At 33.9% G+C, this 13785-nt stretch overlaps 1 protein-coding gene across 1 annotated transcript; it reads right to left on the bottom strand.

Annotated features, from left to right (window-relative positions):
• Nucleotides 1-946: 946 nt before the first annotated feature.
• On the bottom strand, nt 947-11694 carry LOC108210108 (phosphoacetylglucosamine mutase). Its single transcript, XM_017381375.2, has 9 exons — nt 11508-11694; nt 11136-11398; nt 6495-6614; nt 5016-5158; nt 4694-4936; nt 4040-4458; nt 3784-3959; nt 2929-3025; nt 947-1477 (listed from the first exon to the last, which is right to left on the bottom strand). The coding sequence occupies exons 1-9, from the start codon at nt 11566-11568 to the stop codon at nt 1329-1331; spliced, it is 1671 nt and encodes a 556-aa protein (XP_017236864.1). The 5' UTR covers nt 11569-11694; the 3' UTR covers nt 947-1328.
• Nucleotides 11695-13785: the final 2091 nt, after the last annotated feature.

Genomic DNA, 13785 nt, shown 5'->3' on the forward strand with positions numbered 1-13785 from the left:
TTTATACTGCTCGATACGTATTTTAGGACGCATATAAAACATAATTGTATAACTTATTATTAAAAAATTTCTTTTTTCATAAAAATTTAAACATCAAATTTTTATTCAAAAGAAAAAAGTTCAAAATAGTTTATAGAACTACGTTTTACGAGAGTATTAAAATGCGTGCTGAACCCCGTCCCCAATGTAAACAAATGAGGGGGACGGAGGGAGTAATATATTATATATTGTAATATTATAATGTATTATAATTTATACATTATTAGATATTTATAAAATATTTTTTAATTAATAATTAAATCCAAGATATGTCGAATTAGATACATAATATTATATATAATAATTATATAAATTTAGGTTCAAAATTTAGCTACTATATATTGCACTTAAAATAATACAAGTTAAAGTGCAATATATAGCATCTAAATTTTGAACCTAAAATTATATGAAAAGAATATAATTATATTTTAAACTAAATTAGCAACAAATAGTTTATTTCAAAACATATAAAATAAAATAATCATTTTCTGAATAAAAGTTTAAAGATCATTTTTATTCAGAAATTCTTTTAAAAAAGTAATAAAATTATAATTTACACGAAGATTAAAGTGTTTGTTATGTCCCTTGATGTATCTAAGGGAGTATTAATCTGTTTTGACTTCCTCACTAATGTATCCGGAGGGAGTATTAATCTGTGTTACATGTGTAACATGGTTGTAACATGATGTAAGCATCTGGTTTTCTGCTAGCGTTTGCTCCGATATCTATCAAATTTCGATGGAGTTTGTTACTGGACTGCTGGTGTTTTTTTTATAATTACTTGAGTTGTGTTTGTTATGTGCACGAAATAGTTGTATTTTTTTTTTTGGAAAACAGAAATAGTTGTGTTTGTGCAATGTGATTCATCTAGCTTTTTTATGGATATAATAACTTATACCCTATCCCATCAAGTGAAAAAGAAAACTTATAGTGCCCCTGAATGAATTTCAGGAGAATAAAACTAAAAGCATAGGTTTACTTGGCCAAAAAAAAAAAACATCCAAAAGCTCTGTCTGAATAGTTGCCAGTCAACAACTAATAAACAAAGTCAGGAGTCAAGCAAATGTTACATGTAGATGGTGATAACTAAGGATACCCAGAGCAGGCAGAAGTTTTATGAGCTGGATGGAATACTGTAAAGATTAGGCTATCCTAGTATGATAAAATTGTCCAGAATCACCAAGTTAGCATGATCCAACTAACAGGTTTATCAATTGAGTTGAACCATTATGCGGACTCTCATTATCAGTCCATGCAATAAGACAGCAAAAACATCCAGAACGGTAAATTTAGTGTGATCCAAGAAACTGGTCTGTCAGTTTGGCCACAGAACTGGCCAAGTCGTCTGCTGCTTGCTGTCTGCTTGCCTCTGCATACACCCTTACAACATCTTCGGTTCCTGATGGTCGTATAAAACATCTTCCCCGAGGATATTTTGCTGCACAAAAGAGCGAAACACAAGGAATGAATAAATTCAGCAAACTTTGGGCAAAAGAAAATTCGTGTACTAGATCAGAAGCTGTGAGGCTAAGCCATTTCATTCATTCTAGCACTAATTAGTTCTGTAATTTTCCCTTAGAAGTAAATACGTAATAACATTGCGATGATCCTCTGTGGATAATGCAAATCTATACATAAAAATCGGATTTATAAATATTCCAATAAAAACCCAGAAGTTCAGCTTGTCATTTTTTTAATGGGTTAAATCTCAAAGTGGTCACCGAGTGACGGCCTAATATCAAAATCTTCATCATTATTATGGGTGTCTCTTATGCATCCTTTTAGTAGCCAGTAATGACAACTCCTTTAGTTTGACTTCTTTTTTTTTTTTGACAATGCAGGCTTATATGCCTTACACAACTTAGTATCTGTTCTAATAATTCTCGGGGTGAGCCAGAGTCGAACCCGGGTGCCCCGGGTCAACAGAGGATAAACCCACCACTGGGCTATCCAATCGTGCTCCTTTAGTTTGACTTCTTGATCAACATAAAATGTTACTGTACAAATATTCATCTTCATGGCTGCTGACCTCGATCCCCCATTAGTTGCCACTTATACACCATGCACATGGAAACGACAAATATATTATTAAGTTGTCAAAAAATATATAATTAATCAAAACAAATTCTTTTTAAATGTTTTAAAAATTTCAATTTTTAATTAAAAAAATGGTTTTTATTTTAAAATTTATATTTTAAAAAAATTACAACAAAATTCAATTTCTATTCCAAAACCAAAAATCGATTTTTTTTTTACATCTCAATCTTTCTTTTTAATTGTGTGGAAAGGAATTATATTTTACTTTGAAATCAAATAAAGTACTTTTTTGAATAACCTTGATAATATTTTTAAAAAAAATTGTATTAACAGAAATTTGTTATCAGAACTAGCTTAAATAAAACTATGATGAGAGCTAATAAACTTGATGAAAATATTTATTTAGAAAAACAAACTTCTAATATATAAATTATGCAATAATATAAAAACAACGTAAAAAGTGAATGAACCAAGTAATCGTGCCATTTTTAGATTTGGAAGAGAGAGGCCATGCCATAGTCAAAGTTTTTCCGTTTACTCAATATCTCAAAATTGACGGAGTTGTGATTACTGGCTATAGGATGGTGCATTAGAGATGCCGACAACTAAACAAAGAGTGTGATATCTGGCCTTCATTTCAATGACAACTTTGATATTTTCCCCTTTTTTTAATAGATTCCCCCAGTCTGTTTTACCACTTTAAAAGTCTGAATAGTGATGCCTAATCTATAATTGACCATTCATGCGGCTCTGGATTAAGGAAGCAACTACAGAACCCTAAACATATGAATTTATGTATGATGTAAGCAATTTAATTCTAGATTCATAAACTCGAAAGAGAGAGTATAGTACCGGTCAACACGTTAATGGCTTCTTGGATGCCGGGGGGACTGACAACTTCAGTTTCTGCATTTGCTGTGACAACAGCAGTTCTGTCAACAACTTTTACCTATACCAAGTGAGAAGATATAAATGCTTCATCAGAAGAGATCATAGACTAATAATTACTCCCTCCGTCCCAATTTTTTTGTCTTGTTTGACTTTTTATGGTCAAATTGACTAAACTTTGACAGAAATTTACATATATAAAATAATTAGAAAAAATTAAGAAAAATATATTATTAGAATTTACATCTATTCTACTTTGAAATGTACTTTTTCGATTTTCAAAATCATATAAGAATAATTACTAATTACCAGTCAAAGTTCGGTCAATTTGACCACAAAAAGTCAAACAAGACGGATAAATTGGGACGGAGGGAGTATAACATTAGGTACGATATAAAACTAGCACTCTATATTAAACACGAGGTGATCTCCGGAGAATATTTTTAACTTTTAAGAATAGAAAATTATTGACTAGTTGGTTTTGCATACCCCTATACTAGACATCCAAGAGGAACATACAGCATTTAGCCATGACAGATTCAACATTGCCGTAATTAATTTCTGGTGTCTTTACTTTTCAATCACTTTGTAGGATGCAAAGAAATGAAACAGCTGTATAATTTCTGTGAAAGACTAGGAAATTCATATATTCTACAGTTAGTGATTAAAGCATATTAAACATTTCATAATCTAATATCAATTAACAAGGAGCTAGCCAAACTATGTGTTTGAAGATCTCAAGTTGAGGATATTTCTTAGGAATTTAAACAAATACCGAAGCATCTAAAAGAGTATATGTTACACGTTACATACGCCTACCTTAAGTTGTCTGCTGGGTAAGTCATTATAAAGCTCATTCCATTTGTGTATTGACCATCCCATATGTTGTAAGATAGCCTCTACCAGAAACAAGCCGCTCAAAGCATCCCCAACTGCCTGATTAATCAATTTGCTGACTGCCAATAATCTTAAGGCAGCCTTTAGTTGTTCAGAACCTGAAATATAAATTATCTTATGAATTTACGGTAAATAAATTCAAAGCTTTTGTGGAATGTGGAAATTGTATCAAATTAACCTTTGGCTGTTGACCCAAGCTCATTAACTCTAACATCCAACCAGGATAAGAAATTACTAGAGAACAAAATTGTTCCATGTCCATTTGCTTCAAAATATACGCCAATATCAAAGTCAGCTGCTTTCTCATGCAGGTATTTTACCCCTGTAGGAGTAAGCACGACTTCTAGACCCGCTTGTTTCAGGTAATCAGTGGATGCACCATTTGCATATGCTGTTTGTACAACACCAAGATGTGCTTCATAGGAATTATTGACCTTCTTGTTATTAGCCTCCTCAAGTATACTTAATTGCTCCTTGATGAATAGAGCAAAAAGAGACAGTATTTTGTCCCCATCTACTAATTCAATTTTGCCACTAGAATTTGGCAGCACTGTAAAATATACAAGCCGGTCAGCATCCCCATCCAAACTTGCACACCTGAAACACTAGAATTATCCCAGCACTTAATTCCAAATACCTTAAATTAATAACTGGAATTTTGTGGCCTATAGAATTTGACTAAATACCCGTTCAACAAAATAATTCATCAAATTGTCAATATAAGCTTTTATAACTACAAATGCAAAAATTAAATTAAGGAATATTGTTCCAAACCAAGTCAAGCTAACTATCAAGGTCTAAAAAAGGCCTTAACTAACAGGAAACAACTCACCTCATTCCAACATCAGCGGTACTAAAACCATATGGAGTGACCTTCTCTTTCTGCACAAAGTCAGCACCAACACCATCATTGAGCACACCTTCCTTGCCAGTGTTGCGAACTTCAAAATTCAAACCATGTATACTCTTCTTGATAACTTCAAGCTTTAGTCCGCCAACACCATTTGCAGCATCCACGATCATTTTCTCCTTGTTACTGCTTTGTGCGCCTTGGGGGATTAGATCTAGCAGGCACCTAGCCAGAAATAGAGGCACATTATGCTATGTTCTTCATTTATCCCAAGATATATCTGGTCAATTCTAGTTGAACCTACCTAAAAGAGCTTATAAGTTGATCGAAGTAATCGTGTTCAGATGCCTTCTCCCCCTTATTAGTAGCACGGACCATCCAGTGGAGCTGAGGGGTTGTGACAACCCCCATGTCGACTGCAACAGCTCCAACTATAGAACGGATTCCCTTAAATCACAAAAATTAAGAGACATTACATATGACTAAATGTACAACTGAACAACTCGTGCTTTTGTTTCACTGAAACAGGAATGGACTAATTTACATAATAAGAGGTTGAGGGTTCGAACCCCAGTGAGGATAGTGTACGTGTGTATTTAAATTTCTGTAACTGACTTTATCAATAAAAAGTAAAAACAAATGGATGATTTTTGATCAATTTGTTTCAAAAAAATGAGGATCAGGTTCATCTCAATCTGTACAGTCCAGAGAAAACTGGAACACATCTCAAGTAGCAAAAGCAATTAGAGTTTATTGGGCAGTTACCTTGATTAGAATTTAGTGGTGGTAGGACACACATAAATTAAAGTGGCATACAATAGTACTTTGTCCAATACTGATGTTTAGACTATAGTATATTTGAAGGACAGATGGCAGAACCTTTTACTATGGAGCACTTGGAAAATTTAGTAAAGTGCACCTAATAAGTACATACAATGATATAAAGGTGTACACATCTTCTATTTTATACAAAATTTGACATTCTCAAAACTGAAGATAAAATAATTAAGTTTTATCATCTCTGTTGAATTTCCCAAAACAAAATTTATTAGGAGGCACATATTTAATAATTTCAAAGATAAATTTATACTATATTCTTTGTATTTTTATGCGGGCACAAGTACTTAAGTGCCTTAACTTCGACCACCCTTGGGTAGCCATGTACCTGGATGCAGATATGAGTGTCAGATACGGGTGAGGGTCCAAGAGTCAGATTCTAAGTTTTAGAACATCTAGAATTTTTGGATACGGATCCGAAACTGAATACTGGTGCAGGAACTCGCATGTAAACTTCAAAAGTAAAACTCTTTATAGATGATTTCTTGTACATTTATAATGAAAATTGTCTACTCGGCATACACATAAATCACAGACTTATTTATGTTAAATTATAGCATTAAGTCAAAAGAATAATATAGAAAATAGAAACAAGTCATTAAGTGACTTGCTATTTGCAACAAGTTGTGAGGAGACCTTTTAGATTCATTTTGAACTGAAATGCAGCAAGGTAAAGTGCCAGTTAATATAAGAAGGATCCCACTCAGATCACATATCCACACCCACGCAATGTCCAGTGGACATGGGTTAAAGAAAAAAAATGGGGAGTCCGGGCAACAGAAGGTAGGAGACAGGAAACAAGAGACGAACATAAGTGTTTGCCCAATACTAGTTTAAAGTAAGTTATATTTTTGTGAAACCTTACTGGTGTAATACAAAAGTAAACTTACAGCTTAAATGTAGAATTGTGGATAGTTGTAAATGGGAGTGAAGGAGCATGGGATACCTGTTTAGCAGCCTCTAGAAGAGATTCCCCACTGGGCCTGGTGTCTCTCCCCAATAAAACCTCAGCTCCCTTTCCTCCTTCGAATTGAATATTTTCTTTCTTGACAAATTCAAGTATCAACTGTTTCAAAAAATTTAATGCAAAGGTCAATAACCAAATCAAAACCCAACATTAACTGAAACCTGCAAATTATATAATATAATCTTCTTTCTAGAGATATATCTTTAGCTAAATAATGAATGTACATCCATCTGACAATTATAAATTGGCATATATGAGTATTGTGGTTTTTTTTCCTAACAGCCTAATTCTATATGTCCACCAATTCATATAAATCATGACCATCTTCCACATAGCTATACATAATATATAATCAAACATCAGCTATACATATACAAACATGAAGTTAATCTCAATAATTTGAACAACCTGGAGGGGGTGTTTCAAATAAAAAGCATCAGCTATATAATCTATATAGATCAAGATGCAGGCTAATTGACACAAAAACTTATGTAAACTCATACAATATTAAGTAACTTCAAAACTATTCTTCCTTTATAAACAAACACGAGGAAGGAAGCTCTCGAATATGTAGACCAAGGTACACGTATCTGCAGACGAGTGATCAAAGACAGCTATATGAATTTGAATCACAATAAATATAGTTCAATATCTTTCATTGTTGAAAAGAACTCACAACACAAAATCCCAAAAACCCTAACCTTCACCATAAACGGCCATGGATATTTACTAAAGGTCAATACGAATACCCTCTGTTACTTCGACTCTTCTTTAGGTAGTCGTACATGTGTCCGACACTTTGACACTCGGACACGACACTTATTCCGTGCCAAATCCTTTGACTGAATTGTGGACACTTCGACCAACAAAAAGACCACATATAAGTTGAATATACAATGCAAACCAGAAAAAACAAGCAAAAATAAGAAAACAAGCAGAGAAGATCTCTAATTTGCAAAATTCCAAACAAAATTTTGTCTGATAACTTGATAGTTACTTTCTACTAAGGTATCTAGTTACCATGCTTGTCTGCAAACTCAATAAAAAGCCTGACTCATATGGCGAAACAAAGCAAAAGAAAAAAAGGCGTTAACTACTTCCCCGAAAAGCCGCTAGTTTCTAGGACTTCGCCCCTGTTTGTCTTTTTCAAGAAGACAGAAGATTCTACATATGCGGCGGCGGGTTACCAGAGCCAGAGAAGAGAGGACAACTTCTTTCTCCTTTGCCTCAATTTTTGAGATTTTTCACGTCCAACACTCAAATATGTGTCACTTCAAGTCCGACACTCGGATATGTGTCACTTCAAGTCCGACACTCGGATATGTGTCACTTAGTACCCAAGTCAGAGTAACATGGCTCTCTATTATGACTTCTCATCCATGACGAAAATTGGCATCAACATTTGGCATCTTCTGAAGGAGTTGTGTAGAGGAAAAATCTCAATAAATAAATTTTGACATATTTCATTGTTAAAACCAACTTGCAAAACAAAATCAATTGGCCAAGTTTGACATCAGCAAGGACGGACGTGCGTAAACAGCCATAAGGAGCACGTATAAATTTTCAGAGGGAGCTCCAATCATACTCTTAAAGGACACAATAGAACTACCTCACTAAATTTACGATCTGCAGGAAAGTGGTTATTTGACCGGTACTTGTTGGATCATACAACATAGAATTTAACAGCATGTTTGAGTTTATGGATGACTAGAGTATATGTTCAACATACATTTTAAGTTACTTTTTGACTTAATAACTCTTAACTACACATATAATTAATTGTTGTTAATGGCATACATTTGCTCAGATTGTAGTTTATACCTTAATTTATTTATAATTATAACGAATATTATAAAAGCCTGTGAACTTGCACAAACTTCAATATACACTGCATGTTTGTAATATTTCGAAGTTCCATCGTGCTGGTGATGCGCCTTAAGAGAGTTGTACCTCCTCCTAAAGATTGTTGTTCTTATTCGTTCTGGTGCATCAAAAATTATGGCTTCACCGAACAGTTACTATGGTCCCGGGTCAATCAACAAAAAATACAAGGAATGACAAATACTGAATCAGATTGAGTTTGTAATTTCCAGAAGTTATAATAAATTTCTCTTTAGAACAATCAATGCCAACACAACAATCACAAGCAATAGTTTATGGATGAAACAACCCAACAGAACTTGACTGCTTGAATCAACTTGATCTATTCGCTGAAGTCTAGAAAAACAAAATGCAAACAGATCATATGGAAGTAGCAAAATCGAGACAAATAGAGCCAATGGGCAATGGGTAATTACTATAATCTCTTGAATGCTGCTCAACAAAGATTAATCCCTAACCCTTTACCCTCTACTGGTGCTGGATGATTTGGAGCACCTGGTCCCTTGGCAGTGTTTACCTTCCTATAATATTCCATTGATACATGAACTTGGTGATTCGAATAGATGTTTCCGCAAAAAACTTTCCTGCTTAACATGTATAAGGAGCAAATTTCCTCTATTTATGCTACCACAATTGTCAAGTCTGGGATGTCTAACAACAATAGAGAGATAGAATCACCTCTCAGCTACCAAAATTAAGACAACCAAAACAAATGAAGCTGATGGTTAACATGGTCGGGATGCAAGAGGATATGCACAAGTATATTAGCAATTTGTCCCTGGTGCCATGACCTGGGTTTTCAACATAAACCTCGAATAGTCGGCTTCGAAATTATCAAGAAAAACAAGCATTAGATCTGTTCAAGGATGCATATGGTGGAGAATACCAAATAAAGCATTGGCTTGGTAAAATGAATTAGCTAGGAGCTCAGCTTAAATCCTAAGCTAGCTGTAGCCTCCAGCGACCAAGCTAGCTGTAAACGAAAACTGAGCCACTGATCATTTCAACCGCAATTGTAGCATGGTGTGTATGTGAGCAACTAGCAGGAAACTTAAAAGAAAAAACATAAGCATAAAAGAAAGATGTTCAGATGGTGTGAGTTGAAGAAAAGTTCTACAGAAAGAGGCTAAAAAATAAAGAAAAATTGAGGTTCGCAGAAAAGCTAGCGGCAGCTTAAACATGCACCTTGAAGCAGTTCTGATATTCATTGCGACTCGATGGTCCCAGAACTCACTCTGCAACATAAACGAGCTGAAGAGCTTAGAACTGGCCCAAAAGTTCTCATCACCAGAATTCTTGATGCGATGTTTTATACCTCATTTTCCCAGATCCACTGTCACCGATTTTATTTTCATTCCAGACACCAGATCGCAATTAACAAAATGAGCAAACATTTTATTTTTGTTAACAATTTGCTTAAATTTTCTATTCATGGTAGCAGGATATAAATAACTTAGCAAGGAAAAAGGAAGTGAATGAATTTCAGAAAATTGCCTGGAGACTAAAAAGAAAAGGGAACTGATGGCAGCTTAAAATACAGGAAATGCTGCTAGGCTGCTAGCTGTGTGGAAAATAAAAAAAGAGAAAAAGGACGACAGTGTTCTAGAAAAATGGGGAACTAACAAAACCAAAAGCTCCAAGCTAGCTCTGAGCTTAAAAACCATTGGGCATGTGAGTATGTGACAAGACCCATTGATGCGATTCAACAGAATTCTTTCCACTCCCGACATTGGATCACAATATAGAAGTAGTGACAGCAAAATTTCCTCAATTCAGCAAACTTTCCTCAATTCTGCTTGACTAAACTTTGCAGTGAATGTTCCAAATAAAGAGGAAACCCGGTTAAATCCTCTTGTTAGTGAGACTCACCCCTCCACAGAATCTATCTCAGAGAGCAAATTACTGATGGCTAGAGGTGAAAAGCAGAGTAAATTTCTCGAAACCGCAAAAGAGGAAGATACATCAGAGTCATAATAAAGAAGAATGAAAAAGCAGTGTGGGACAACATGATGATGTACTGAAGTTGTAAGAAAAGGAAGAGTAACATATAGTCACAGATGAGGAATTTATGGACCAAGCACGGAATCAAACACTGCTGAAGTTTGAAATAAAAACAAAACTAAAAGAAGCTCAAGACCTGCGCGAGGAAATTACAGCCTAAATAAAGAAGAGGCCTGCACTTTCAGAAATTTAAAATGGTGTCGTGGTGCACTACTACTCATCGCATATCTAGAAACTTATGTTGGCAATTATCCTGTCCTCGTGCACGCCTCTTCAATTCATATCAAAGTAAATAAGAAACACAAGTACATGGAATTTGGTAAGAAACACAAGTACATGGAATTTGGAAGTGAAACAATCAAAAGCACAATTCACTATATATGGACAGGAAGAAAATCAATCTGTTCACTACACTGTCACTGGAATTCTGGAAGTAAACACACGGCATAAAAACAAAAGAAAATAACCATCAGCAAAATGTAAAGTACAATGATATCAAAAAAGCGCAAAAAAGGACGCGACCATTTTAAGAATGCCAGTGCAAATGTAATCACGAGTAAAAACATCGAAACAAAGTAATGAACTCTCCCACTATAACAGTATTACACACTTGTCTAATTCGAGACAACCACAATAGTACACAAAAAAAGTATCTTCAAATCATTCACACACACATCATAATAATAATAATATTTTAGCAACATCCAATCAACTGAATATAAAAATAATATTAGGAACCTGGAGGAGATGTTCGGGATCAGAAGCATTAGCCAAAGAATCCGCAAAAGGCTCCCATTGCTGCGACAACATTTCGCCACCAGGATCAGCAATCTTAACACCATTATCAGAAACATGATTATGTGAAGCAGTGATCATCAATCCAATAACAGCTTGAGTCTTGATTGACCTCAATGCAGCTAAAATACCCACTCTATACACAGTGGACTCTAATATCGATGCTTCTGCTCTAAACCCAGATGTCCCATATGAAAATTTTACACCTTTATAAAAATAATATAATAAAAACATCATCAATCGTAGAAATCAGAAAACATAAACATATATAAATATACATATACAAATAATATATAGATATAGTAAAAGTGAGACCTTGGGGAGGTGGGAAACGAGCGGCGGAATCGAGGAGGATGGATTGCTGTTGATGATTCATTTTAGCTGTGCAGTTTACGCAGCAGCAACGAACAACAGTGAACGAAAGAGACGACTTCTTTATCCGGCGCAGTCTGTTAAGGGGTCGTTTGGTTGGAGAGGGGGTATGGGGTTGGAATGAGGAATCGGGTTGGAATGAGGAATCGGGTTAAGCTGGTATGGGGTTGAGCCGTTGAGGTATTATTTATGATATCAGGTGTTTGGTTGAGTGGTGGAATGAATATGGTTGAATTATAATATTTATGAGTTGTTAATTGTAATTAATTTAAAATATCATTAAATTAATATTTATATACATTTTTAAGTCATTAATTTCATTTTGTGTTAAAAATTTACAAGAAATAATATAAATAATAATGAAAATAAAAGAGAACAATGTTGATTCCTGAAACCCACGTTTCATACCCACCTCCCCCCTTGGGTATGAAATTCTCATACCTTGTGGGTTTGAGGAATGGGTTTGATGAAATAAAATTCTCAACCAAACACCAGGTATGGGTTTGTAATGAACAAAACCCATACCTAATACCAGGATCAAAAATAAAATTCTCAACCAAACACCAGGTATGGGTTTGTAATGAACAAAACCCATACCTAATACCAGGAAAGCCTGAACCATTGAGATTTTCTTTTTCTGAATAAAAATATAACATCCAAACTTTAATTCAGAAAAAGAAAATTTTAAAAATAAATTACACAACTACACTTTACAGGAGCATTAAAGTCCGTGCCGCGTCCCCGTCGCCCAATGTATACAACTCAGGGGGACGGAGGGAGTAATTTTTAATTAAGAAGAGACATTAATTAAGAAAAAATATATTCACTTTCAAAATATATAATATATTCATTTCTTTTAATATTTTCATGTTTATTCAATATTCATAAATATTTTCCTTACAAAAAAATATTCATTAATATTTTTAATATTAATATATATTATTAATATTAGTTTTATATTTTTTATTTCTGATTAATTTTTATATATTTTTTTATAAAAAATATATTGTTTACCTTATATCAATTACATTATAATTTAAACTGTTTAATAATATAAGAGCAATAGATCTCTAAGAGTAGAATATATTAGAGTTAAGAATATTCACGTTTTTTTATATAATTTTTTATTTGATTTTCAGTTTAGAATATGTTTATAGATGATTATTTTTTTAATATTAAGATATGTTGGTAACTTTACTTTTTTTTATTTTTTAACTAATTATAAATATATTTTTTTATAATTTTATTTCTTAGTTTATAAAAAAATATTGTTTATCTTGAATCAATTACATGACAACTTAAACGAATAATAATGGAGTTTTTGTCTTTTAGTACATTACAAGTATTTTTAGTCGTTAAAATTATTTAATTATATAACTGTTGTGGAACAAAAATTAAGGGATTTCATAGTTCATGACTGCTGATCTCGTGGTTGAGATGTTAACGTATGTTGAGTCGGGTGAAGAATTAAGTTAAAACGTAGTTCTACTTTTTTGACAAAATGCAAATTAATTCTATTAAATTAAAACAAGTCTAGTCGGGACAAATCTCCAACTGACAATGCAATGAGATTGATAAACAATAAAACGAGCTAAACAAATAGCCGCATTGTTTCCAGACTGCTTAACACACTGATTCTTGAAACTGAAAATGAATACAAAGGCTTCTCGAGTAATCCAACCTACATCAATCCCGAAAATAGTAGCTTCACAATTGACCTTCGTAATAGTTCCATAGCTTTTGCGGTGTTCAGGCGACTCAGTTGTAAAAACTAAGCAATGAGGAACAAGAGTCCTTAAATAGTGAACACTATAATTTGTGAAAGGTGAGCACATGCGATCGTCACCGTTCCAAGCATACCCCGGCTTATCTACATGCCGGGAGTCAGCTATAGACATGCCGAAAATATATTAATGATGCGATAAGTCAGATCTCCCAAAACTCCATCCTAATCATTCTCATTGATAACACGTAAAGACATAACAATCACAAATATAACAACGCAGAATCACCCAAAAATTGGGTACTAAATCAACACACGCCAAAAGGCAAGACGGGAAAACACAATCGGACCTTTGATTTCAAAAGATCTGATTTATTAAGAAAACAATCAAGCCCAAGCTCAAATCCGAAACAGATCCGAGAATAAAACTCAATTGGAATCTTCGAGATTTAAGCAACACTCGATTTTATTGAAAAACAAAAAACTGGTAAATAGTGG

Source organism: Daucus carota, chromosome 2, assembly GCF_001625215.2.
Source record: "Daucus carota subsp. sativus chromosome 2, DH1 v3.0, whole genome shotgun sequence".
Taxonomy (NCBI): domain Eukaryota; kingdom Viridiplantae; phylum Streptophyta; class Magnoliopsida; order Apiales; family Apiaceae; genus Daucus; species Daucus carota.